The 25,424-nt window shown below is 42.2% G+C and overlaps 1 protein-coding gene across 4 annotated transcripts in view; it reads right to left on the bottom strand.

Annotated features, from left to right (window-relative positions):
- DOCK8 (dedicator of cytokinesis 8) overlaps window positions 1-25,424 on the bottom strand; it is a 223,938-nt gene that overhangs the window by 66,209 nt on the left and 132,305 nt on the right. For all 4 annotated transcript variants that reach the window (XM_024734221.1, XM_024734220.1, XM_024734223.1 and 1 more), the window contains 10 exons: window positions 20,304-20,421; window positions 18,801-18,871; window positions 17,573-17,711; window positions 16,868-16,969; window positions 13,645-13,740; window positions 12,723-12,957; window positions 10,000-10,164; window positions 8,165-8,334; window positions 5,413-5,508; window positions 1,626-1,721 (listed from right to left, as the gene is read on the bottom strand). In XM_024734221.1, the coding sequence (XP_024589989.1) occupies window positions 1,626-1,721; window positions 5,413-5,508; window positions 8,165-8,334; window positions 10,000-10,164; window positions 12,723-12,957; window positions 13,645-13,740; window positions 16,868-16,969; window positions 17,573-17,711; window positions 18,801-18,871; window positions 20,304-20,421 (1,288 nt within the window). The remainder of the gene's footprint in view (window positions 1-1,625; window positions 1,722-5,412; window positions 5,509-8,164; window positions 8,335-9,999; window positions 10,165-12,722; window positions 12,958-13,644; window positions 13,741-16,867; window positions 16,970-17,572; window positions 17,712-18,800; window positions 18,872-20,303; window positions 20,422-25,424) is intronic.

The following is a 25,424-nucleotide window of genomic DNA, read 5'->3' as shown; positions in this document are numbered from 1 at the left end:
TCCTCATTGCACTCAGTATTCTAGGGAGGGGCTCCAGATCTGCTTTATTCTCACTAAGCACCCTAGGTGATTCTGCTGCAGGCATCTGGGACTGTGTTTGGAAAAGACATCTCGCGAGCAATACCTTTCTCAAACGAGGGGTGGGAACTTGGTGAAACTCTAAGGGATTTGCATCCTGGATGTGCTTCTGTGGCATGGGCCTCACTTCTTTTTAACTCTGTTGCATACTACTTCCCATTTCCTCCCCAATGTATGTTTATTTTTGTTTCCTTTGACCCTCTTGTCCTCTATGCCTTATTGTTCAGTATTGTTCTCTTTTACTTGGGCTTGAACTTACATAGATAAACTAGAGCTCAGGTGAAAATCCTACCATCTCTCTCAAAAATAATTATCCACTTTAACAGTGTCACAGAGCAAAGAACCCAGTCAATATAAAGCTAATTCTATCACTAAATCTCAGTCCACTCTATCCTCTGGATTGTTTCTATGTGCATTTTTATGTAGTTAGTGTCTGTGCTTTCACACCTTTCTCATTTCACCTCATTTCGCAATGCATCTCAATTTATCAACATTGACAAAATGCTTATTCTAGTGGCTTTATGGCAAAATCCTTTCACTTCTAGTATAAAATAGGTATTACTATTATTCTCTTTAATTTTAAATTAAAGACTATGCTGTACCTTTTGCTTTTCTGCTAGAGAACAGATAGAAGTTGCAGGTAAACAGTTTTACAAGTTTCATTTTTTTCCCCCCAACAAATATTAGTTGGTGCTTGTACGATGCCAAGCCATGTTCTGGGGCTAGAGATAAGATAATGAAGAAGATAGACCCCAATCCTAGAAATCCAATAGGCAAAAGAGAAAAACAATTACAAATTGTGATAAGTGCTAGGAAGGAAATAAAGAAGGTGTTTAAAAGGAGAGGAATAGAGTGGAAGATATATTATGGTAGAAGGTGGTCAGAAAAGGACTCTCAGAAGTGGTGATACTAAAGCTGAAACCTAAAGAGAACTCCCAAAGTGTGTATGTATGTGGGGGGCATGAAAGGTACGGACAGGGGAAAGAATCTTAAGAAGGCTCTGAGGCTGAAAAGGTCTCAGCATCTTCAAAGGACCAAACTGGAAACAATGTGGCTGAATGAGGGGGGGAATAGGGTCTAAGATAAAGTTAGAGATGAATGGAAACAGAATCATCCAGGGGCTTTTTAGGCCGTGAGAAAAATGTGTGCTTTATTTCCAGTACACTGGAAATCACTGAAAGGTTTTAAAGAGGGGAGTGTCATTATCTGCTTAATTTTGAGTTGCCCTGTGCAGATTGGATGGGCTGAGGGCACAAATGAATGCAGGTGGGCAAAGAGGAAGTGAATGCAGACATGATGGCAGCTTGACTAGGCGGGGCGCAGTGAAGAGAAATGGCAGGTAGAAGTAGATTTTCAAGGTGGAATCAGTAAGATTTGGTGGAAGATGGATGAAGGGGTGAGGGAGAGTTAAAACTGAAGGAATGATCCCAGGTTTTCTGCAGGAGCAATTCAGTAGATAAGATGTCAGTTCTTACCATGGGAAACCTCACTGCCTGTCTGCTTTTCGTGCCCTACCGAGCACAGATATAAACATGCAAGAATCTCACCAGAAGCTCAAAGAAGAACCAGGAGTACTTGAAGACTGTTTCTTTCACCATTCCAGTGCTGACCACCATCTGCAGGGCAAGCTCCTCATGGAAATGCTGGACACACAAACACAAAAACATTACACTTACATAATGATGGTCTGTACTAGGTGCTTTATTCGCCAACCCCACTTTTCTTTTTTCCCCAACTGTAATAGCTTGTTAGTATGTGTCCTAGATGTCTTAGACCACAGTGGATGGCAGAGTCAATGCTGACACAATCTGAGACTGGAAGGCCTTTTCAGTAGGTAGGAGAAGGCTGTGTGGATCCCAAATCCCCGGAGCCACACAAACACAGGCAGGAGTTTCGAGGGAGGAAGGGGACACGGCAGGAGTGTATTTTTAATCCTTTCCTGAAAAGAAAAGGCAGTAGAGCATTCTGAGTCACTGGAAACCTGGGCACATGGGGCTTCTAAACCTTACTGGACAGCTGGGTTTGAAGGACTGGCCTCGGCAGGGGAGTGAAGCTAATACATTCTATGGGGGAAGCATTCCTGGGTAGCAGTCGGAACTGAGACTCTGTTCTTTTCCTTCCAGGTCCCACCGTAAACCCTCTGTGTGACCACGTGTTAGCTGTTCCTCCCCTTACCCTCAATGTTCTCATCTATAAGCTCAGTTGGTAGCAGTGGTTCTCAAACTTGAATGTGCGTCAGAATCCCTTGGAGAGCTTGTTAAGGAACAGACTGCTGAGCCCACCTCCAGAGTTTCAGATTCAGTAGGTCTGGGGTGGGGCCTGAGAATCTGCATCTCTAACAAGTTCCCGGGTGATGCTGTCACTGCTGGTCCAGGGACCTCAATCAAAGAACCACTGTCTAGATGGTATTTCAACTCCTTTTTGTTTTTATAATCCTGCTATGGCTTTGTGGGGAACGAGGTTTGGGTTTATCAGTAGATTGTCTGCATTAAAAGGCATAGGGGTAGCAGCTTGAACTCATCCAACTTCTATACTTCTTTGTCCCAGGGTCAGTTGCTCCACTTTATGTCTACACTGCCTGTCAAGTCATCTGACTACAGATGTAGCAGACAGTGATTTTTTTTACACCTTTTGCATCCTTCCCATTCCCTGCTTTATCTGGGGAACAAGTTTAAGACTAAAGGTAGGGCAACCAACTCATCTCAGTTTGCCTGAGACTGCTGTGGACAAAAACAATGTCGCCTGTCATCTCAGTAAACAATGCTGCCTGCTTATTCCAGTGAACAACAAATGTTTCCAGACCATCAAGCCATCAGCCACTGAGACCCAGACGGCGCACCCTGGGGGGAATTCGGGATGAACAAAAACAGGATACTTGGCCCTAGACAGTTAAGATGCATATCTAAGGAATAATTTCAACGAGCTCAGACTCTCGCATCTTCCCATACACAGAAAAAACACTAAAATCATTAACTTGAGATGTCTGTTTTTCATGAACATCTTTTGATGTTCAACTGCATGTTTTTTTTTCAGCAAAAATCCCTATATATCCTAGCTCTTCCCTTACCTCTTTGGAACAGTCCCTCAGATATCTGAGAGACTGTATCCTGGGCTACAGTTCTCGGTAATGTCCCCGAATAAAACATAATTCTCAACGTTTAGGATGTGCGTTCTTTTCAGTCAATACCGTCCTGGTCTTAAAATGTAAAGTCCTACATCCCAAGGACCCCCTAAGCCCCGGAGAAACTGGGATAGCTGGTCACCCTAACTGATGGCAGAAATGATGTCTGGGCATTTTCTGTGGATTCCATTCATTTTACAACCATAAAATCTAGAATAAATACAGATGAACTCATTTTTTATTCCTCAGTGGATAAGAAAGCTGAAACTACTTGAACAACCTAATATCACATCCTAGAGTACTGGCGTATGTGGAAATAAAGTTTTAAAGTCAACACCCAAAGCAAAAATTTATTAGAACAAAGCTTACCCTTGACAAACCTTTAAATTACCCACAGTGTACAGTAGGCATGCCACACAATTTACTGATTCTTATGTACAATAAAATTGGAGAGTTACTCAGCTAAACTAAAAGGAGACAAATGGAAAAATCTCTGTGCAGATGTCTGGGCATTCAAACTATTTACATCCCCTGACGGTTAATGGGGATGAATGGAGAATGCTGAAGTGTTTCAGCTTGTCATTGGTCCCGCTTCATTCTGTCAGGCGAGTCAAACCTTTATAATCTCAATACACGTGAACACAGTTGTGTGCTGTTGTGAGACACGAGGGAAGTTCTCCCACCTGGGAGAGGTGCAGGGCTGCGTGTTAATCTAGCAGATGGTCTAAGCTTGCCCTGATGTAACTCAGCTACACCAGGATCTTCCCATTGTAGGGAAGACACGCTCCACAAGCTTCAAAGGTAACCTCTGGAAAATAGGTCAGTTTGACTGTCAGAATCTTAAGGCAAGAGGAGATTAGAGGAGGATAAGCCGCTTCTTAAAGTAATTTATGTTGCTTACCGGGCAACATTATTACAAGAACACCTTGCTCCGGAGGGTACAGAAAATAGCCAAGCAGCTAAACCCAGTTTGCTGAGCTATTAAGGAAACACACTGGTTAAACCTCCCTCTGAAATGAAATGATTCTCTTCTGGTCATTGAAATGACCAGAAACAAAATCAAAACAAGGCAAATGTGCCCAGAAGAAATCAGGCCCTGCCTGAAGCAAGCCAGGCTGTAAGCAAATCATGGTTTTTAAGAAGGAAAATGGTACTTGTAACCAGTCCCTGCGAAGCCCAAAGCTAAGATTTAAAGTAGGTGAAATATTTATTTTCAGCACCTCATGACATCTTCTTTTACTCCTCCTGTTAGAATTAACTCCTGGTACCTCCTTCCAGACAAATGGAGCCCGTATTGCTGCCAAGTCTGCAGGCGCTGGACCCTACTAGGGCCTCCTCATGCCTGATCTTTCCCTCAGCCAGTCCAAAGTGAGCTGTGCTGAAGCTCATTCCCTCCATGCCTGTTTAACACATCTTTCCCAGCGGTGTTAGCTGTTGCAAAGAGCTTCCTGTGTTATCCTTCCAATCAGCATATTTACATTTTAATAGAGGTCTTGAAAGACACTCAAGACCTTAAGTAGCTACTAAAATTGTGAGACTCTTGGGTGCCTGGCGGAGGAGAAAACTTGGGGCAGACAGTTTCTTTATCCTCCACCCCTTGGACCACACATGACGTGACAACTGGAGAATCTTCTTAATATGAAGAATTCTTTCTGATGACCAGTTTAACAGCTTGTCAAGTCTCTGAACTCAGAGGTAAGGCTGATTGGAAAGAATTACAAGGCTTTTCATGTCTGATATCATATTGAAATAAATGATACCTAATTATTGCCATTCACTTTTTGAGGATGAATTGTCCCCAGCTCTCCTTTTACCAAAAAAGAAGCTAATACAGCAGTTCTCAGGTTCTCAAAGTGTGGTTCCTGGATTGGCATCAGCTGGGAACTTATCAGAAATACAAATCCTTGGGCCCTACTTCGGATCTATTGAATCAGAACCTCTGGGGGTAGGGCCAGCAGTCAGTTTTAACAAGCCACCCAGGTACTTCTGATGCATGGTAAGTTGGAGAACCACTTAGTAGGTAATTAGGTGGTCAAAAAATGGGGCACCTGGGACAGGGCTGCAAAAGTGAGTGAGTGTGTGTGTGTGTGTGTGTGTGTGTGTGTGTGTGTGTGTTAGGAGGGCAGGAACAAGACAGGAGAGTACTTGATGGCATCTATTTTCAATCATGGTGAGAGGCCGGGCAAATTATTCTCACACTGCCTGTTCAGTACCTTTTTGCTGACTGGCCTTGGGGTTGTTGTTGAACTTGGAGCATCATTATTGCCAGAGCAATAATAAGACATCCGGATGCAGCTACGATCAGCCATCTGAAATACACAAACCATGACTCAACAGTCAACCAACAGTGGTCCCCAGAAAGATAAGCCAACTGCCTGGAAATCCCAAGCTTAGAATTCATTGTTAACATATTTCTTTTTCTTTCTTTTTTTTTTTTTTCTGGTTACAAAGGTAAAACAACTGCCAAAAATAAACATAAAACAAAGCAAACAAGGTAAAGTTACACCGAACTCTACTTGCTCCTGAGATATTCACTGTTAGTTGGTGTGTAGCCACCTATAGTTAAATCCTAGTTAAGAACCAACGGGTGCTGAACAGTCCCTTCAACTTTCTAAGTCTCTGACTTAATTGAAAGAGCAGGAAAAAAAAATGTGTGGGAACAGTGCCTCTCTGTGGGTTAGCATGGTACTTTACCCAGTCTCCTAAACACTCTTTAATAAATTGTCAAAAAACCACTTCTGACAGGAAGATCATGCTTGATACTTCTAGTTAGACAAAAATTTTTCCCCTCACTACGGAATAATTTTAAAATTCTTAACCTAGTCCACAGAGAAAATTTAGTATTTTCACTTTCATTAAAGGAAACCGTAATAATCAAGTCTGTGGATTAACAGCTGCTGACCACTTCGCCCCTCGGCGATCCGCAAAGATCCTGCTTAAAGAGGACTTAGATGCAAAATTGAACCAGGCTGTGCTGGCAAATGCTTAACAACCAGCTCTCGGAGGGGTGGGGCTGATTGGTAGAACCTGCCAATTTCTGTGCTTGTGAAGGCTTCCATCATAGCTGATTTCAAGTTAACATGACATTACCGAATATGGTGTTGCAAAGAGATGTGCAGTAGCAAACCACTGTACAGTAGGCATAAATAACCTCAAGAACATAGATAACAGTAAAATGTAGTAAAGTAATTAAGAAGGGATGAGGTTTGAGTACGCCCTTAAAAAGGGAATAATTTTAGATTTATGGACAAGTTGCAAAGGTGGTTCTTGGATACGCTTCACCAAGTTCCTCTTAATGTTAATATCTTACATAAATATGGTACATTTGTCAAAACTAAGAAATTGGCACATTAACTATTAACTAAACCAGACTTTATTTGAATGTCACCAATTTTTCCACTAATGTCCTATTCTGCTCCAGAACACTGCATTTAGATTACCTTTGTTTTCCATATAACTTATTTGTTAGTTTATATAATTTAATTTTTAATGATGTCTGCGTTTAACACCTGGTTCAGAAAGTTCCTGAAAATTTAACAATCAGCTCTCAGAAACTGGTATGAACCAGCTCCAGCACATCCCTGGGTTGATTCTGCAAGTCAAAAAGGATAGAATATCAACAATTTCATATGATACAACCTATAGATCATCAGAATCTCTAGGAGTGGATCTATAGATGATTCTTACATTCATCCAGGGTTCAGAACTTCTACAGAGATGAGGAAAATAAGGCTCAGGGCAGGAATTGACTTGTCCATGACCACAGGCCTGGGTGGTATCAGATCGAGACCCAACCCTGGTCTCCAGATTTCCTGTCTCACAGCGTACTGTCTCAAGTAGGTGGTTTGTGTTAGGGGAATGATGTCAAAACCTAGAGAGTATGATTTATCTTCATTAGAGGAAATGACACTATTCCAAAAGCTCAGCCACCCTGAGGCCACAGATAACTGGAAAGAAAATTCAGATTAAGAATTCATGGTAGCTTTGTACATATATGAAAAACCACTGAATTATATACTTCAAAAGGGTGAATTTTATGGTATGTGAATTATATCACAATTTTTACAAATTTCAAACGAGAGACGTTTTACAGAATACCTGAGCAGTATGCCTCAAAACTGTCAAAGTCCTCAAAAACAAGGAAAGTCTAAGAAATTGTCTCAACCCAGAGGAGCTAAGGAAATGTCACTACAAAATCTAATGTGGTATCCTGGGTGGGATCCTAGAACAGAAAACAGACATTAGGAAAAAACTGAGGAAATCTGAATAAAATATAAACTTTAGTTAATAATAATAATATATCAATATTGGTTCATTAATTGTGACAAATGTGCCGTTCTAATGTAAAACGTTAGTAACAGGGAAACTATGCGTTGAGTACACAAAAATTTTCTGTCATATATTGACAATAATTCTATAAATCTAAAACTTTTATAAAATAAAAAGTTTATGAGAAAACATAAAGAATTCATGGAGGGAAACAATCTAGGGCAAGTCACCAACCCTCCCAGGATCTCGGTTTTTGTTTATAAATTTGGCTTTGATCTTTGGGATTCTTACATGGGATAATCAATCCATCTATGGATGTTAATGAATCTAAAAGGCAAGTTATTAAAAAATAAAACAAAAAACAGTCCTTCTAGGCATCAAAAACAGTTAAAGCCAAATTTTTTTCCTGGAAGATAAAATTCATGGTATTCATCAACTCCACGGAGCTAAACCAGCTATGCCCGAGAAACTTCCCACCAGAGTTCACTAACTCCGCGCATACCTTCAAATGCCAGTCTTGCCTGGCATCAGAATGATCTCAGTCACTTCAAAAGAAAAGAATATTAATAACTTGAAAGCTGAGCATTTGACCAAGCCAGTGGGCAGCAGCAGTGGTTGATTTCGTGTTGTCTCTCCAAGTGTTAGTTTAAAATAAAAAAGCCCATGTCTCTTTCCAGGGTTTGACATCTTCCTTACCTTTGAAGACATGATGTTCTTAACCTCCTCGTCTGCTGCAGAGTGTGTCCCCACGAGGTCTGGGTTACTGCTGCTCATCACTCGGGCCTGCATCAGCTTTGAACTCACAGCGGCAGCAGACGTGCGTCCGTATGTGTGGTAGCGAGGGTCTGGGAAGGAAGTGGGGCTGCCTGCACCCCACCAGGTATAGACATGTCAATAGAAAGCGGATCAGAGTCACTTATTGGACTTGAGAAGGAACTGAGGAGGGATGGGGTAGATAGTAGAGCGGAAACCCACTAGATTAGGTCTTGGAATTAGGGTCTTATTAGCAAATGCCTAGGAGAGGCCAGGGAGGCAATGTTTTGGTGGAAAGATAGGGTGTGAGGCAGTAGGGAGGGGTGAGGACTGTGGTAAACTGGAAACACATGCCTCATCCAAAGACAGGGGCTGCTCCTCATCTCCAGCTTCTTCTTGCCATGGAGAAACAGCCCACGAGGTTCTGATTTCTGAAGACAAGCTCGAAATGTGGATATTTTTTATTTCTTAGTATTTAAATGATGACGGCTTTATGAGTCTTGCATTTCTGAGATTTGAGAATCCAAGGAATCATCTGAATCTTATGAGAATAAGTATACACTGTATAGCAATGTTTCTCACCTTTGAGTATTTACATGTGTTCAAAGGTGATTATGTGAGTCTATGAATATTATGAGTATTTTTAAAAAACATTTAAAATTACAGGTTTACTTGAAATGAGGCTGCATGGAGTAATAAGTATGCCCAAGTTCCTTTGTCAGAGACTGGAATTTTGTTAACTTATTGATGCTACTTTTTATATCATGCTGACCAGACGTTCTGGTTGAGTATTATAAAAAGACTGGAGAAATATTATTTCAGAAGTTTAGTTTGGGGGAAATGAGAAAAGGTATTTATTTTTTCATAATGAAAAGTTTAGGGGCCACTGCTTACCACAGCTATCAAATATATATTATTTTCCTTATCATTATGATCCTAGAATCCTAGGCATCTGTTGTCACTTCTCCAGCTTTTAAAAGAAGGGATTTGCAACTGAGTCAATTTCCTTTCTTTTTATGGCTGAGTAATATTCCATTGTATATATGTGCCACATCTTCTTTACCCATTCATCTGTTGATGGACACTTAGGTTGCTTCCATGTCCTGGCTATTGTAAATAGACCTGCAATGAACATTGTGGTACATGACTCTTTTTGAATTATGGTTTTCTCAGGGTATATGCCCAGTAGTGGGATTGCTGGGTTGTATGGTAGTTCTATTTGTAGTTTTTTAAGGAACCTCCATACTGTTCTCCATAGTGGCTGTATCAATTTACATTCCCACCAACAGTGCAAGAGGGTTCCCTTTTCTCCACACCCTCTCCAGCATTTACTGTTTGTAGATTTTTTGATGATGGCCATTCTGACTGGTGTGAGATGATATCTCATTATAGTTTTGATTTGCATTTCTCTAATGATTAATGATGTTGAGCATTCTTTCATGTGTTTGTTGGCAATCTGTATATCTTTATATGTATAACTGATTCACTTTGTTATAAAGCAGAAACTAATACACCACTGTAAAGCAATTATACTCCAATAAAGATGTTAAAAAAAAAAAGTACCGACTGGGTGAAGATCAGTGAGGGATTATCAAATAGGCAGAAAAAACAAGTGTTTAGAATATAAAAATAGGGAGGAAGGCAGATAGAAAGCAAGAGAGAAAAATCTAGACGTGAACTTTTTTTTTTTTTTGCGGTATGCGGGCCGCTTACTGCTGTGGCCTCTCCCGTTGTGGGGCACAGGCTCCGGATTGGTGGGTGGGACAGGGGGATGTTACCTGACTTGGGTACATCCCTCTGCGGCTCGGGCAGGCGGAAGATGTAGTGCACATAGGAGGCCAGCAGGCAGTTCCTCCCATGCTGGTCCTTGCCCAGGCCCTTGCTGTTGTGCAGACTGTTGGCGGTGGCCACCACGGACTCGAAGGCAAACTGGGAGAAGTTGGCTGAGGAACCAAGAGAAAAATGGGCGGCCCTGCAGTGAGTCCTTAATGAGCCTGAGGTGGAACATTCTTTGGGGCAGTGACAAGGAGTCCTGACCACTGACCCGGCTGAACCAGGCTGAACCCCCTGGGGCAGGGTGAGTGGTTTTAGTAAGCTCCAGCATGCCAGCTCTGCTTACTGCAAAGGACTTCACATTTCCTCCTTCTGCCAGCACTGTGGTTTTTCAGGACGAAGATGCGAGCCTGTCCAGACCTCCTCCCCTCTCTAAACCACGCTGTAAAGTGGTGCTACTCAGTGGGGTCTGTCCTGACATCATCAGTATCACCTAGGATCTTATTAGAAATGCAGAATCTCAGGCCCCGCCCAGGACCGACTGAGTCAGAATCTGCATTTTAACCAGATGCCCAGGTCATCCTTACGCACACTATGGTTTGAGATGGGCTGTTGAACAATATGGATTCTTGGTGTACAGATTAATCTAAAGACGTATGTGTATCATGTCAGTCCCTGGACCTGTACAAACAATGCTTCACCGTGTACACTCTCTTGTTGAGGAGCTCCAAACCCTCCACAGTCTGGCTCCACCCTACTTATCCCACTTGGTACCCTCTTCTGCTCAAATTCAACTTCCTTAAAATAAGGCAATCTTTATACTGTCCCCATCACGCGTCTGCTTCTCACTTCTGCAATTCTGCTCGCGCTGCTGTCCTCACCTAGAAAGCCCTCCTTGCTCCCACCCACAAAATCATACTAACCTTTCGATGCTAAGCACCATCCCACCTCCTCAATGAAGCCTCTGACACCACTCAGTACAGGGCTTAAGTGACACCAAATCACAAGGTTCTTGGGCTGTTTCCAGTGGGAAATTCTGTCTCTCTGATAGGCTGGAAGCAAAGTGCATTTCTCATACTTTCTTCTCTCCCCACCAGGCCTTCCATGGTGCCTGACACAGATAAGTTCTGAAGACATGCTTGGAGACCAAGTGCCTCCACCTATTCTGCCTGTCCCAACACCCTGGAGTCCCAAATATTGGCTCAAAATGTGTGAATGAACGTTCTGTCTAGTGAACAAGTCTACACTCCATAGCTGGGCCTACAAAGCAGTGCACCACATATGTGGAGGGCGCAGAAGGAAATCCAGGGAGGGTACAGATGGCCACTCCACAGGCATCTAGCTGGAGAGGCAACAGCTACACGTGTGAAAAGTTAGCCGACAATGTAGGACGCCTTATCTGTGGAGCCACAGCAGATGCATCCCAGGATACACTGCAAACTGAGGGATTCAGAGGTCACGCTCTTCCCTAGCTCTGAAAGCTCCCCCACGTGTCCTAGGCTACAAGTTCATTTCTCCCTCCCCACCAACTTACTCATATTCCATGGCCCAACAGTGTTATCTCCTTCTTTTCTGACACTCCCAGAAAAGTGGTTTTGACACTTTTTTCTGAACTACTTTTTTTCTGATCCAGACATTCTGGTCCTCTGCTTTTGCCAGTCTCTGTCCCCATTTTGGCCTCTTTCCCTCTAAGCCCACTTCAAAGCCATCTCAGTTGCAGTCTTCTTTCTGGGGGCCTTCCTCATCCTCCCAGATGGATGTCTTCGCCATCACCCCAACAGCATTCAGCTGTGTCCATTTGAGGACTTGTGTCCTGTGCTGCTGATCTTTGCTATATTTTATCGTAAGTCCTCTGAGGTTCAATATGCTCTTGATTATTATTGCAAAACCTACAACTCTAAGCACAGTACTGGCAGCATGGATGGTACCCAAAGATATCTGCTGGGCTGGAGAGCACAGACTAATACAAGCCCAGCTGAAAATAGTGTCAAACAAAGATGGCCTACAGCAGCCAGTCTACCCCTGCAGGAGTTGGAAGAACCACTGGACCCAGGCCCTACATGACATTATTTCCAAAGGAAGTCTTACACATTGTATTTAGTGTTCATTTGTTAAAAGTAAGCATTTAAGATGGGTGTTTGCTGCGTGCTGAGGGGAGGGGAGAATGGGGTGACTGTTCAGGAGTATGGGGTTTCATTTGAGGCTGATAAAAATGGTCTGGAATTAGAAAGTACTGACAGTTGCATTACGTCATGAATATACTAAAAACCACTGAATTGTACACTTTAGTGAATTTTATGGTATGTGCATTTTATCTCAATAAAAAAGGAATTTCAATTTAGACAGTTCCTTTCCTTCCATTGAATATGGGTTGTCTTATTTCTTTAAAACGTTGGATTCCCTTGTTGGTCAAGTCAACAAAAAATATCTTCGAGGTAAAAGAAAACCATCAATTACTAGGAATGGAATTTAAAGGACTGGCTTCAGTCATTCAACACATTAATGTAAAAAAACCCCGATAATTTTAAGCATCCTATATTAATGTTTCTTTTTTTAAAACATACAGGGAATCTCCAAAAAAAAAAAAAAATAGCAGTGGACTTGGTTTCCCTTGGACTCACATCCTCAACAGAAAGATCACATTGGCCCTCCTCCCGGAACTTCTGGAAAATCGTGTTTCATAAAACAAGGCACTGCCTGCCTCCTCCCAGGCCCCCAGGCCTCCTACCTGTCTGGCCAGCGATGACCATGGGCTGCACGAACAGCTGGAAGAGCTTGTCCAGCACCAGGTGCAGGAAGAGCACAAGGGGCTCCAGGCGGGAGGAGTTGAGGCAAATGATGCTGAGCTTCAGCTCGTGCTCCAGAGCCGCTTCACTGATCTTCTGGTCCAGCACACGGATGGGGAAGGTCACCTGGCTTTCCAGGGAATGGCAGAGCGTGAAGAACTTCTCCAGGTGGTTGTCCTGGGAAGGCAGATGGCAGGCCTCATGGGTCTCATCCCCTCAACGCTCACCAGTGGATTCACAAACACAATCACGTAGCTCTTTCTAGGCAAAACTTCTTACCCAGTGTTTCAGAGCAGAAGTTCTAAGACACGGGCGTTTCAGACCAGGTTATGAACTTCTTTGTAGAGTGTTGCGCACAAAATAGAACCTCTCAATAATTATTAGCTGAAGAAAAAATAATCTGGACTCTGACATGTTCTGTCAGAGGCAGGGATACCAGGCAAACACACTGCCAAGACAGGGGTCTAAGCAGATGCAAAACTCAAGACAGTGGCAGGAAAAGGAGAGAAAGTAGAACAACAACAAAAAGTCTGGAAGAGAAATGGCAGAATTACAGAGGGAAATGAGACAGCAACAGCAGGAAAATGTTTAAATGAAGTCTCCCCACGAAACTTCTCAACCAACAGTGCAGGTGCCAAGCTGCTTCAACATTTTTATAAGGTCTTTCTATGAAACCAACAAATAAAACCTAACAGGCTTGCAATTTCCCACACAGAACTGAAAGGGTTTTTCGGTGTTGTTTTATCCAGGCACAAAGATCTTCACTGATCTTTTATTGAACTGTCCTTAGAAGTTTCTCTGCTGCACCCCATCTTCATTATTAGCCTGCTGTTCTGATTTAAACTTGACCTGGATACTCCTTACCTGGGTGTGAACAGAAGAAACAGCTTGCACTTCAATATTGAATACTCCCTTATGTCCTTCAGCCCATTTAATGGGAGGATTCTGCAAAGGGACTTTCTGTGTTAAAAGAAAACAAATTAGCAATTCAATTCCCTTTTCTCAGTACTAACAAGCAGAGTAAAGCAACTTGACAGTAGATGTCAGGGTTATACAAATATAAATCTCCCTGGAAAACTAATATAACTGGCCTTAGAGTTAGGAGCCCTGGGTTCAAGTTCAGTTTTACACCAAATTAATTATTTTCACTTCGACAGGTCAATGAAACTTTCTGGGCCTTCATTTTCTCATGCTGAAAGAAGGGGTTTGAATCGAGTTATCTATCTAATTTAAGCTTCCATCCAGCACTGGTAATCCTTGATTCTAGGAATTAAAATAAAGTCATATCCTAATGATTTCTCCATTAATCAGGAATGTCAGGACAAAGTGTAGAATATCTTTAGAAGACATGAAATTTTAATGCTTTTGAGAGACTACAGTTTTGTTCCCTTTTAACAAAATGTTTCCAAGTAGCAGTCCTTCTAGGCTCCTGCTTTAATTACTCAAAATGACTTTTATAATATTTATATATCAATAGCCCTGTAGTCCTCAGAGACCACTTCTTGCCTTAAAATCTCAAGGGAATTGTCATCCTACAGTGTTGAGTAAGGAGGGCCTTGGCAGACTTGGCCATGTGAGTGTGGGTATTGTGTCTCTTGCATTTTAATGGAAGGAAACATACTGTACTTGCAAGGGTAGGATGTGTGCACGGGGTGGGGACCTTTGGAACTATCTCAGACAGAGTTACAAACTGGGGCACAAAGCTGGATCCAGCCCACAGACAAGTGCTGTTTGGCCCAGTGTTAGAAACTGTCGAATTAGTTGCCAAACATTAGAATGTCAGAAAATTTCACATGAAAGCCTGCTTTTCTATCGTCTTTTGAGAATCTGAAGATATGAAGACGTTGATCTTGCATCCCAGCATGGCACCAATGTGCAGAGCAGAGGAGTAGCTATGACCTTGGGTGGGAAGACAGTCTCCAGTGTGAACAAATTCCACCAGGACCTTGCACTCATTATTAATGAGTCCGACCTGTGCGGTCACTGGAGTTTGCAGTAATCTAAAGCAACACTGACCACTAAAAATATAATGTGAGCCATCTATGTCATTTAAAATTTTCTAGTAGCCACATTAAAATTTTTTTAATGTGATAATAATTTTAATACTATGTTTCATTGAACCCAATATAGCCTAAAGATTATTATTTCAACATGTAATCAATATAGAAAATTATGAATAAGATATTTTACATTTTTTTTTCCTGCTACTGTGTCTTTGAAACCCAGTTTGTGTTTTATACTGACAGCACATCTCAGTTTGGACTAGCCACATTTTAAATAGCCTCATGTGGCTAGTGGCAACTATATTGGACAGGGTAGGCCTAAAGCATATTAGGAGAAGCTGAGGGCATATTGATAAAGATAGCTTAAGGCAAGTAGGAAAAAGGAACTAATATTTACTTAAGCATCGAGTTTGTTGCTTGATATGTATTATCTCATTCAATGTTCACAGCTACCTTGTAGGCAGGTCTGGGCTAGGTTTCCTCTTTGAGACTCAGAGAGGGTAAGCAATTCACCCATGTTCACACAGCAAGGGCATGGCAGAATCTGGATTTTGGATCAAGATGTATTTGTCTCCAAAGCCAGGTTTGTTTACTGGGTGTTCTAGGAAATTAGAATGTGCAGCTTGATGTTGAAAAGGTGGTTTTGCGGGCTTCAGCAAGGGGCTGTGTGTCCAAATCATAAAACAGGGAGTATCTGTGAACATACTCACAAAACCACTTAGGTGGTTTTGAGGAGAATAGTTTTGATCTAAATTCAGGCATATGCCTGTGGCCCAGGGCAAAGGAAGCTTCTCTCTCCAGGGGAAAAAAAAAAAAGGAAATAGAAAATGGAATAGCCTGGGGGAGTGGGGGTGGGTAGTCAGAGTAGGAAAGAAAGTTGACTATAAAAGTTGGAACAAAATTCAAATTCCTGGGAAATTCAACTTGAAATATGCAAGCAAAACAAAAGAGATGAAGGGGGACCTACAGATTAAGAGCCTTAAAAGACATGTCAAGCAATAGCAATGTATAGAGCTTATTTGGATCCTCACATGCAACAAACAACTGTAAAAAAAAAAAGACATTAATGATATAATTGGAAATTTGATCACTGGATATATGAAGATATTAAGGAACTATTATTAATTTTTAAGGTATGACAATGGTATCGTGATGGTTAAAAAAGGAGCCCTTATCTTTTAAGATAAAATACTGAACTATTTATAAATGAAATGATATGATGTCTGGTATTTGCTTCAAAATAAATCTTATTGATATAAACCTACACCAACCAGACTGAGAAGCATGAGAGCTGGTGCTGGTGCAATCAGAACGGAGGGTTCACTGGGCTCCCTTTAAACTAGTGGATTGCAGCAGAATGTATGGGGAAAAAGGCGGGACAGGGAATGTGAGGAGAGAAAGAATATTGACATTGGGCTCTTTAGAGGAATAAAAGCCCCAATATCCACCTGGGGACTGTGACAACTAACCCAGAGGGGAAACCAATGGAATCTGGCATGGGAACCTTTTGTAAGGATGGGAGCTGAGAGCAGTTGTTATCACAGGTGAGCTCTATTTGCCTTTTATTGTGGGGGGGTACGCGGGCCTCTCACTGTTGTGGCCTCTTCTGTTACGGAGCACAGGCTCCGGACGCGCAGGCTCAGCGGCCATGGCTCATGGGCCCAGCCGCTCTGCGGCACATGGGATCTTCCCAGACCAGGGCACGAACCCGTGTCCCCTGCATCAGCAGGCGGACTCTCAACCACTGCGCCACCAGGGAAGCCCTGCCTTCCTTTTTAAAATACCCCATTCTGTAAACCCCTTTGTTATAGATAATACAAGGTAATGCTGCCTGGGTATGGGTTGTATTGACCCAACATTCTGAATTGGTGACAATCTAAATTAATGAGGTCTTAAAACCAGTTATTTCTCCCATCCTATCAGAACAACGTGCTCTCAGAAAACACCCTGTGCTGACAGATGACTGCTCCCCAAAACACGCTGAGCATCCTTAGTCATGTATAAAGGAATGGGAAGTGGCTCTGGAAAGGTGGTCCAAGACCATGGCTGGACCGGAAACAGGTGATGGCCAGCTTGCTGGTTACCTCTGCAGAATGCATAGAGTAGTTGGGTGGCAGCTTCTCCAAGGCAACTGGGAGACAGTAGGAGCCAGTTTGAAGACGTTCATTTAAGAGAATTGGCAGCCACTGAAATAGATGATGTAAAGAATAAAATGGGATTTATTACCGCATATAATTCTGGCAATTTATCTAGCTCACAATAATCAAATGCAACTAAATGATGATTAGATATTGACCAGAGCTCTTTGGGGCAGTAATTTCTGTCAAGTTCTTTAGATTTTAAATTCCCTGAGAGCTCCTGAGATGGTAATATCGATGATTCACTGTTTTCGGAGCCAAAGTAGTAGCATTTTTCTTTATAGCCAATGTGTGTGTATATCTGGAAAACATCAATATTTATTTTACCTTTTATATATTTTAAAGAAATAACTTTTTCCCCTTGGGGAAAAAAGAGCTATTTTTATATGTGAAGCATATATATAAAATTTGGAAATAATGGACATTGTAATGCGAGTATTCTTTCACTATCTCTCACCCACTACTTTTCATTCCTGAAATAGTCATTTGCTAAGTCAAGTCATCTCTGCTCTTTGCTGCAATCTGGTTTGGCACATTTTGCTACTTCTGACAGGAAAAAAGCAAGTGAATAGAATTTAGTTGTTTATCTCTGCAGGAACCTTGGAGGCACCAACAACTGCAGAGTGAATCTGCAAGTTGAAAACAACTCACTGAATATCCCAGGAGACTTTCTACAGAGTTTCCTTGCTTCTGCTGACAGCTGATATGGTAGAAGGTGAACAGGAGGTGGTGATTTACTGTTAGCTTAGCAGGGAGCTTAATTTTCACTTCTTCATAGAAGTCAGGAGACCTGTTTCAAAAGCACATTATACACAAATAACTTTTAGCAAGAGTGATGGCTTCTCTGACTATAAATTGTAACACCATGGACCCTTTGCCCCTCAGAATTCGCCTGCTTGGTGTTTTACTTTTCATTTTACATCAGTCTCCTCCTAAGCTAAAAGTCCTGAGACCAAGCTTATGTCACTGGATACACTTCACTTATATATAAGGCTGCTCACAAACGAAAAGCTTTGCCAGAAAAAAAAAAATCCCTGCACACAATGGAAAAATCCAACAACTTAATTTGGACAGAGGATGAGGTTTGGAGTCCTGCTGTGACCTCCTTTTCTATCTCTACCCCAAGAACAGGGACTGGTGCACAGCCGGCACTCATCAAAGGATTTGGGGGAAACAAATGAAGGATGCAGGAAGGAAAGGGAATCTGATTTTACTGAATTATGATGTCCCAGGTGGTTTACTAAGGGCTTCACATACATTACTCATTTAAGCCTCATTCCAGTCCAGGAGGGTGGGTTCAGAGAAGTATTCAATACTTAAATGGGCCAAGGTTATCAGGCCGGGTTCAAACCCTAGTTTGTCTGACCCTATACAGATGTCCTACCTGGAAATGTGAATAACAGTTTAGACATTATTCTCTGACTCAATTTGCCCACATAAAAATGAGTGTTTCATTTCTCCTTTGGTCAACTTAAATCTTCTTAAAGTAGGTAGTGGTGCAGGTACGGATAGAAGACAAGGAGACAGACCAAGGAGGGCTGGATTTTGTTTCTGGCCCCTCCAGTACCTCAAAGCAAGGCAAGAAATTTATTTCTTTATGGAACACCATAAGACCTCTCTATATCACACAAGAGTAGAAGGCTCCAGAAAACTCAAAACAATATTAGGTTCTTGAAGATATGTTCTTCTCCCAAACACAGTTAACGGCAAAAATTGTGGTTCTCCAGCATAGAAACAGGGAACTGGCATGGATTTCCTCTGTCCCTTAGTCCCTGAATTATAAATACTGGTAGAAGGAATCACCTAGGGGATTCAGAAAAGCCAGGACATCATAAAACAATCTTGGCATAATATGTTTAGAACTCTGAAATATACGTACTTGTTGTGGTATGTCACAGCTGTGTAAACTTCCTGCAGAAATTCAGGCCCATTGGATCTTCCAAAGATGACCTGTTCACCAGTATAGAAAGGGCCAAATTAACTGTGATATTTGGTTAAATCAAATAAACGATCATCAGCCCAGTAGGAGGTTCTGGTCTCATAGAGCTGCATTTTGTAAATTAAGAGTGCTGAGTTCTACAAGCGGCCCAACTGATGCAGAAGAACTGGCTATGAAGGATAAACGGAGACTCCAGTGGCTACATCAGTGACCAAGGGCCACAGGCTTGTGAGACTAGAAAACCAGTGCTCTCTCGATCTGCCTCTTCCCCTAGAGGTCTATACTACAGGGCAATATTACAGAGTTTTGCCCTCCGTGAGAGATCCCTGGTCGAGGCTCTTTTGCCTGGTCACTTGGGTCACCAGGACCATCACTGGCCACACATTTATGGTGTTTAGAAAAAGACACCTCTTTGGGCCTGGGTCAGCCCTAAAGGCACATGACTTCACACGTGGACTCACCTTTGGGTAAATTAAAAAAGAGCCCTTCCTACTAGATGCACTAATGCCCATGCAAGGTCCCAGGCTTGGTGAGTGGTGAACAGGCTGGAGTCTGGCCCCCACTCATCCCCGGCTGGGGACCTTGGCTACCACAGCTGTACCTGGCAGCCCTGATGGATTTGCCAGGGGCGAGAGTGGGGAGAACCAGGGGAGTCTTCCTCTAGGATTTCTTTCCCACAACAATTGCAAAAGGATGCCTTGCATTGGGAAGGTAGGTGGGACATTAAAAAGATGTTTTTTTTAAAAAAAGTGGATATTTGAAGAATGGAAGCACCGGAAAAAAGTGACTTCAGTAGAAAGGTGTATTAACTGAATTCTACACCTTAAATAAAATAGTAATAGCTAACCACCATCTCGTTTGTTGGCAGATGGTTAAAAAAGTACAAATTCTGGCATCTTGGGTTCCTTAGGGAACACTGCATTGTATTTATTATTTGATTTACATTTTACCTCAGGATGAAGATCCATTCCTAGAAGGTGTTGAGATGGTGTATGTTTATTATGACTAGGCAGTACTTTCTATTATATTTATCTTTAGATGTGGACTGAGGCTTAGGTAGACGTGTACCGCAGTGCACATCTGAAAGTACAGCAAGCATGGCTGACACCTTGGGCCTGTCTTTCTACTTCTTATGCTGTTAGGGTGGCACGGAAAGAATTCATGATATTTTTCAGTCTTCTAAAATGATCTGCATTTCTAAATCTCCCAGCTCACTGTGGAATAAGTTGGGAAAGAGACTCTCGATTTAGGCTGACCCTGCTTCCCCATCAGCATCCTGGGAGCAATACTGGACCAGCCACAGAGGCCCCTGCACATGATCAGTGGTACTGGCCTGAATCAACACGCACTCTACGCTGATCAGCCCTTGATTTTGTCTGTGTGAACCAGCAAGGGAAGTTCAGCCCACCCTGGTTCGAGGCAAATGTTTATCTCCCTCATTACCGGCATAGCATTGCTGGCATCCTCTCCACACATAAACTGGATCTTGATTGTGATGTTCCGGGCAGACGCTAGTTTGTTAGCAAAGTTCAGCCTCTGTGGGTAGACATAGAGAAGGTTTCTGGAAAACAAAAGATGAGGAACCAATCAGTAAGGTCTAGAGTTTCTTTTAACCAAGTTCTTCAGGGAATGCTAAAGCCTGCACTCATGAGATGACTGTTCTGAAGGAGTTTTTCCTTTCAGAAGCGAATTACTTTTGGAGAGTGAGTTACTGTTGATTCTTCCTCTTCAGCTGCAGTGATCTGATAATAACCAACATTGTTCTCTGTTTTGCTACACAGACAGAGGTGCCTGCTGCAGCTGAGAAAGTCTTGGAATGTCTTGGAATGTGCAAATCTGCCTAGCGGTAACTATATGTCTGATACAAAGATGAGAAGGCAAAATGTTCAGTTCATTTTAAACAAAACTCATGGCCATAGACAGTGGCCTAATTTCAGTTCTCCTCTTTCTCCTTTCTAATGTTATGTAGTAGTTCAATTTTTTTTTTTTTAATCTTAGTTTGGCCACGCTGTGCGGCATGCAGGATCTTAGTTCCCCGACCAGGGATTGAACCTGCGCCCCCTGCAGTGGGAGCGCAGAGTCTTAACCAGTGGACCACCACGGAAGTCCCAGTAGTTTCCATTTTTTATTGGCATGACTTTCTATATTGGTTTAACTTTCTTTTTTCGGCTGCCTTGGGTCTTAGTTGTGGCATGCAGGATCTTCTGTTGTGACGTGCCAGCTCTTTGTCGTGGCGTACGGGCTTCTCTCTAGTTGTGGCGTGCAGATTTTCTATCTCTAGTTGAGGCGCACGGGCTCAGTAGTTGTGTCACGCGGGCTGTGTCCCACGTCATGTGGGATCTTAGTTCCCCGACCGGGGATCGAACCTGCGTCCCCTGCATTGGAAGGCGGATTCTTTACCACTGGACCACCAGGGAAGTCCCTAACTTTCTTTCCTTACATAAGATGACAGTTCAAACTTCCAAGCCCAATTAGCTACGTAACATAATACGAAACTATGAATAATATATCCATCCATTCAAAAACTATAGGACAAGTACCAGGCTGACTATAATTTTGTATATTTTTTCTTTCTGTTTGCATTATTACTACTATAATCCACTAAAAGGTAAGCTCCATGAAGGCAGGGATTTTTATCTGATGTTTTTGATTCACTGATGTATCTTCAGCAGCTAGAACAGTGCCTGGGACATAGTAGGTGCTAAAAAAAAACATACTTGTTGAATAAAAGAATGAATGTATAGAGTTTGAATCATATTCCTGACTTAAAGAAACAATAGTGATACTAATATTTATAAGGTACTTATCCTAAGTTGGGCAATGTTTCAAATACTTCATATTTATTAGTTTAATTCTCATAATTATTCTATAGGTAGATACTATTTTGATGGCATCATCCCCACATCACAAATGAGGGAAACAATGACATACAGTTAGTGAATGGCAATCAAGAATTAAAGTCAAGCACTCTGGTTCCAGAGCCATGCTCTTAGCCTTATCTAAGTTATATCCCCTCAGATAAGACTGCCATTAAATAAAAGAATAAGAATGGCCTTTTCAGACTATGTTATTCATGACATCTCTCAGAGGCAAGCTTGCCTTAATTCTCTGGATCTTATTAACAGTTGAGTGTCAACAGTACACCAAAGGCTGACTCAACTGTGTCATGTTCTCTGGGAAAATGTCTTGTCTTCCTCACCCTTGGTCCACTATTCTAACTCCTAGGTAACACATTATCCCCAAAGGCTTCAAGAGGACAAAACAGCCTTTGTGTGACCTAGACACCAGGAGAGCAGTGACCAAGAAGGAGGGCCAGGTGACCAGATTTTCCCTCTGTGAATATAGGCTCTCATAATACTTTACAAGGATTTGCATATTAATTGATACCAGGGTTTCAGCCTCAGCACTATAGACATTTTGGACTGGACAATTCTTTGTTGAGGGGCCATCCTGTGCACTGTAGGCTGTTCAGCAGCATCCCTGGCCTCTACCCACTAGATATTAGTAGTATCTCCCCCTTACTCAGTTGTGACAACTAAAAATGCCTCCAGATATTGCCAGATGTCCCCAGGTGGGGCAAAGTCACCCCCATCTGAGAACCACTGAGCTATGCATGTGAATTTTGCATTATGGATCTATACAACTATACCTGGCAAATTTCCTGTCTTTAATAGATGTAGTCAGTGCCACCTACGGGGTCCATACGCATATGTAAGGTTTGTTCCATTGGAAAAGGGTAAAAAGTCAATACTCAAGTACGAGGGAGGAGAAGGAAAATTTTAGTCTGATTTATGAAGTCTGGGGCAGTCAGGAACTGAAAAACCAAAAGAGAAAGACTAGGCTGACCAACTCTAACCTCTGCATTGTCATAACCAGAATGATCCTCCATCCTGTGTGTGTGCATGTGTGTATGTGCGTGCGTGTACGCAAATGGTCTTTCTGGACCAGATTTGCATAAATCCGTGAATTTACCCCATGGATCTTCCTTGCTACAACAATATCAAGAGTGACAACACTCATAACCACAACCCTGGACAAGTCCCAATGAATGGCCTACTGGACCTGCATCTGATGGTCATACAGATGAGAAACTGAGGCCCTGAGAGGTGAAGTAACAGTTCACTCCGTGAATTAGCCACCAGTTGGGCACAGCGTCCAGTTCAGCGCTGTTCTGACTCTACAACATGGATGTCTCAGTGCTGCTTTCCAGATCTTTCTCTGTCACACTGAGGGACCCCAGTCTCAAGGCAGGCAGATAGAGTTGAACCTCAGATACTGTCAGGAGAGGCCATGGACGTAGAAACAATGGCAGAAGGCAGTTCACGGTTGGGATGCGGGGATCTGTGTGGGGTATACTCCCCTCTCTGCATGAGAGAGGCTGCATGCAGAGAGGGGAGTATAATGGCTGCATGATCTTCCATATTATGAGGGTGCCATAATGTACACAGTCTCCAAAAATAAGCACTAAGATTTTTTCCTTTTTTGTCAGTTACGAAGCTGGGATGAACACTTTCTCTATCTTGCCCCTCTGCAATGCAGTATTCTTCTGGGAGAATACCTTTTAGTTCTATATAGTTCAGTTTCTTCATCTTTGAGTTAATTGAAAAGACACCAGTCAACCTTTCTTTATGCTGTGCTTGAAGAAATAATGAGCTACAGTTTGTAAAAATGCTTTGAAGTAGCCAGATGAAAGGGTCTGTGTAGATCACAATGGTAGCAGCCCTGCCAGAATGGATAAGCAAGTCAGCTGTCACCACACTCCTCTCCTACATCCCAACACATGGGCACCACTGACTTATCCCACACATCCCCCAACACCGGTCAACAATTTTGCACACGGCTTCCAAAGGGTTTGCTGACCCCCTATATTCAAACATCATCACCACGGGCATACAGTGTTCTGCCCGTACTGAATGCACTTTCCACACAGTACAGAGCAGGAAGGAAACATCAAAGAATTTAGTCCAACATCCCTTTTTGCAGGCCACAAGCCGGCTCCCAGAGACATTAAATGACTTTGCTTACGAATTTTTTTAAGAAGCTGCATTTCCCAAGGATCATCATAGTTCTTACTGGCAAGAATGCCAGGTGACATGCTTTGTTAAATCTGTATGATTTTTAAGAAATGAATATAAGAAAATAATAGTGTTTTCTCTTGGAAGGGAAGATCTACCTGCAGGATCAGTGATACACAGAGGCTCAACCAGATAAGAGTAATGATCAACAAACTGATAAACAGCCTCATATGTTTTATATATGGTAAATTAAGTGTCATATTAGCTAGAGAAAAATCCTAAGAATTATATTATCTAATGAGTTTTGAGAAGCTCACCCATAACTGAAATAGGAATCCCTTGTTAAAGCAAAGTTATTTTGAAAGTTTCTCCAGTAACTACAGGTCCAGTGTAAGTGCAGTTCATTTAGTATAATTTCATCTTTCCCCAAATACAGGCAAAAATGCTTCTCTTCAGTCATATGCATCACAACATTGAACAGGACATTTGGTATTCATCAACAATTTTCTTTCCAAAGCCACTTCAGATGGCTTCTCTTGATTAAAAATTATTTTAGAAATTTAAAATTCTTTCCACTGATTCAGCAACAGCCCCTCAACTTATTTTTAAACTGCTGGGATTGAGCAGCTCCAGAAAGTTAGAGGTTAACTTGTAGAATTTGGTCATTATTAGATCCAATTGTTGACCAAGCTCTCTCTGCTCTTTACTGTCTTGGGACTATCCTCTACTTCTTTTGCTGAAAACAGGTTAACTCAAGGGACCTTGAAATCTTTCAAAGCCACAATGCCAAAAACATCAGTTTGGCTTCTCCTATTCTTTATCCAGTGCAAGGAAACAAAGAGAAAAGCTGCCCTACAAAACAGAAAGACAACCTACAGAATGGAAGAAAATCTTTGCAAACAATACAACTGACAAGGGAATTATCTCCAAAATATACAAACAGCTCATACAACTCAACATCAAAAAAACACAAACAACCCGATCAAAAAATGGGCAGAAGATCTAAATAGACACTTCTCCAAAGAAGACATACAGATGGCCAACAGGCCTATGAAAAGATGCTCCAAGTCGCTAATTATTAGGGAAATGCAAATCAAAACTACAATGAGGTATCACCTCACCCCGGTCAGAATGGCCATCATCAAAAATTTACAAATAACAAATGCTGGAAGGGGTGTGGAGAAAAAGGAACCCTCCTATACTGTTGGTAGGAATGTAAATTGGTATAGCCACTGTAGAGAACACCATGGAAGTTCTTTAAAAATCTAAAAAGAGAGCTATCATATGATCCTGCAATCCCACTCCTGGGCAAGTATCTAGAGAAAACCATACTTCAAAAAGATACATGCAGTCTTCCCTGGTGGCGCAGTGGTTGAGAGTCCACCTGCCAATGCAGGGGATGTGGGTTCGTGCCCTGGTCCGGGAGGATCCCACATGCCGGAGTGGGGGGGCCCGTGATCCATGGCCGCTGAGCCTGTGCATCCGGAGCCTGTGCTCCACAACGGGAGAGGCCACAACAGTGAGAGGCCCCTGTACCGCAAAAAATAAA

Source organism: Neophocaena asiaeorientalis, unplaced genomic scaffold (genome assembly GCF_003031525.2).
Source record: "Neophocaena asiaeorientalis asiaeorientalis breed wild unplaced genomic scaffold, Neophocaena_asiaeorientalis_V1.1 scaffold256, whole genome shotgun sequence".
Taxonomy (NCBI): Eukaryota; Metazoa; Chordata; class Mammalia; order Artiodactyla; family Phocoenidae; genus Neophocaena; species Neophocaena asiaeorientalis.
The sequence above is the reverse complement of the archived record's forward strand: the minus strand, read 5'-3'. Positions and strand labels throughout refer to the sequence as shown.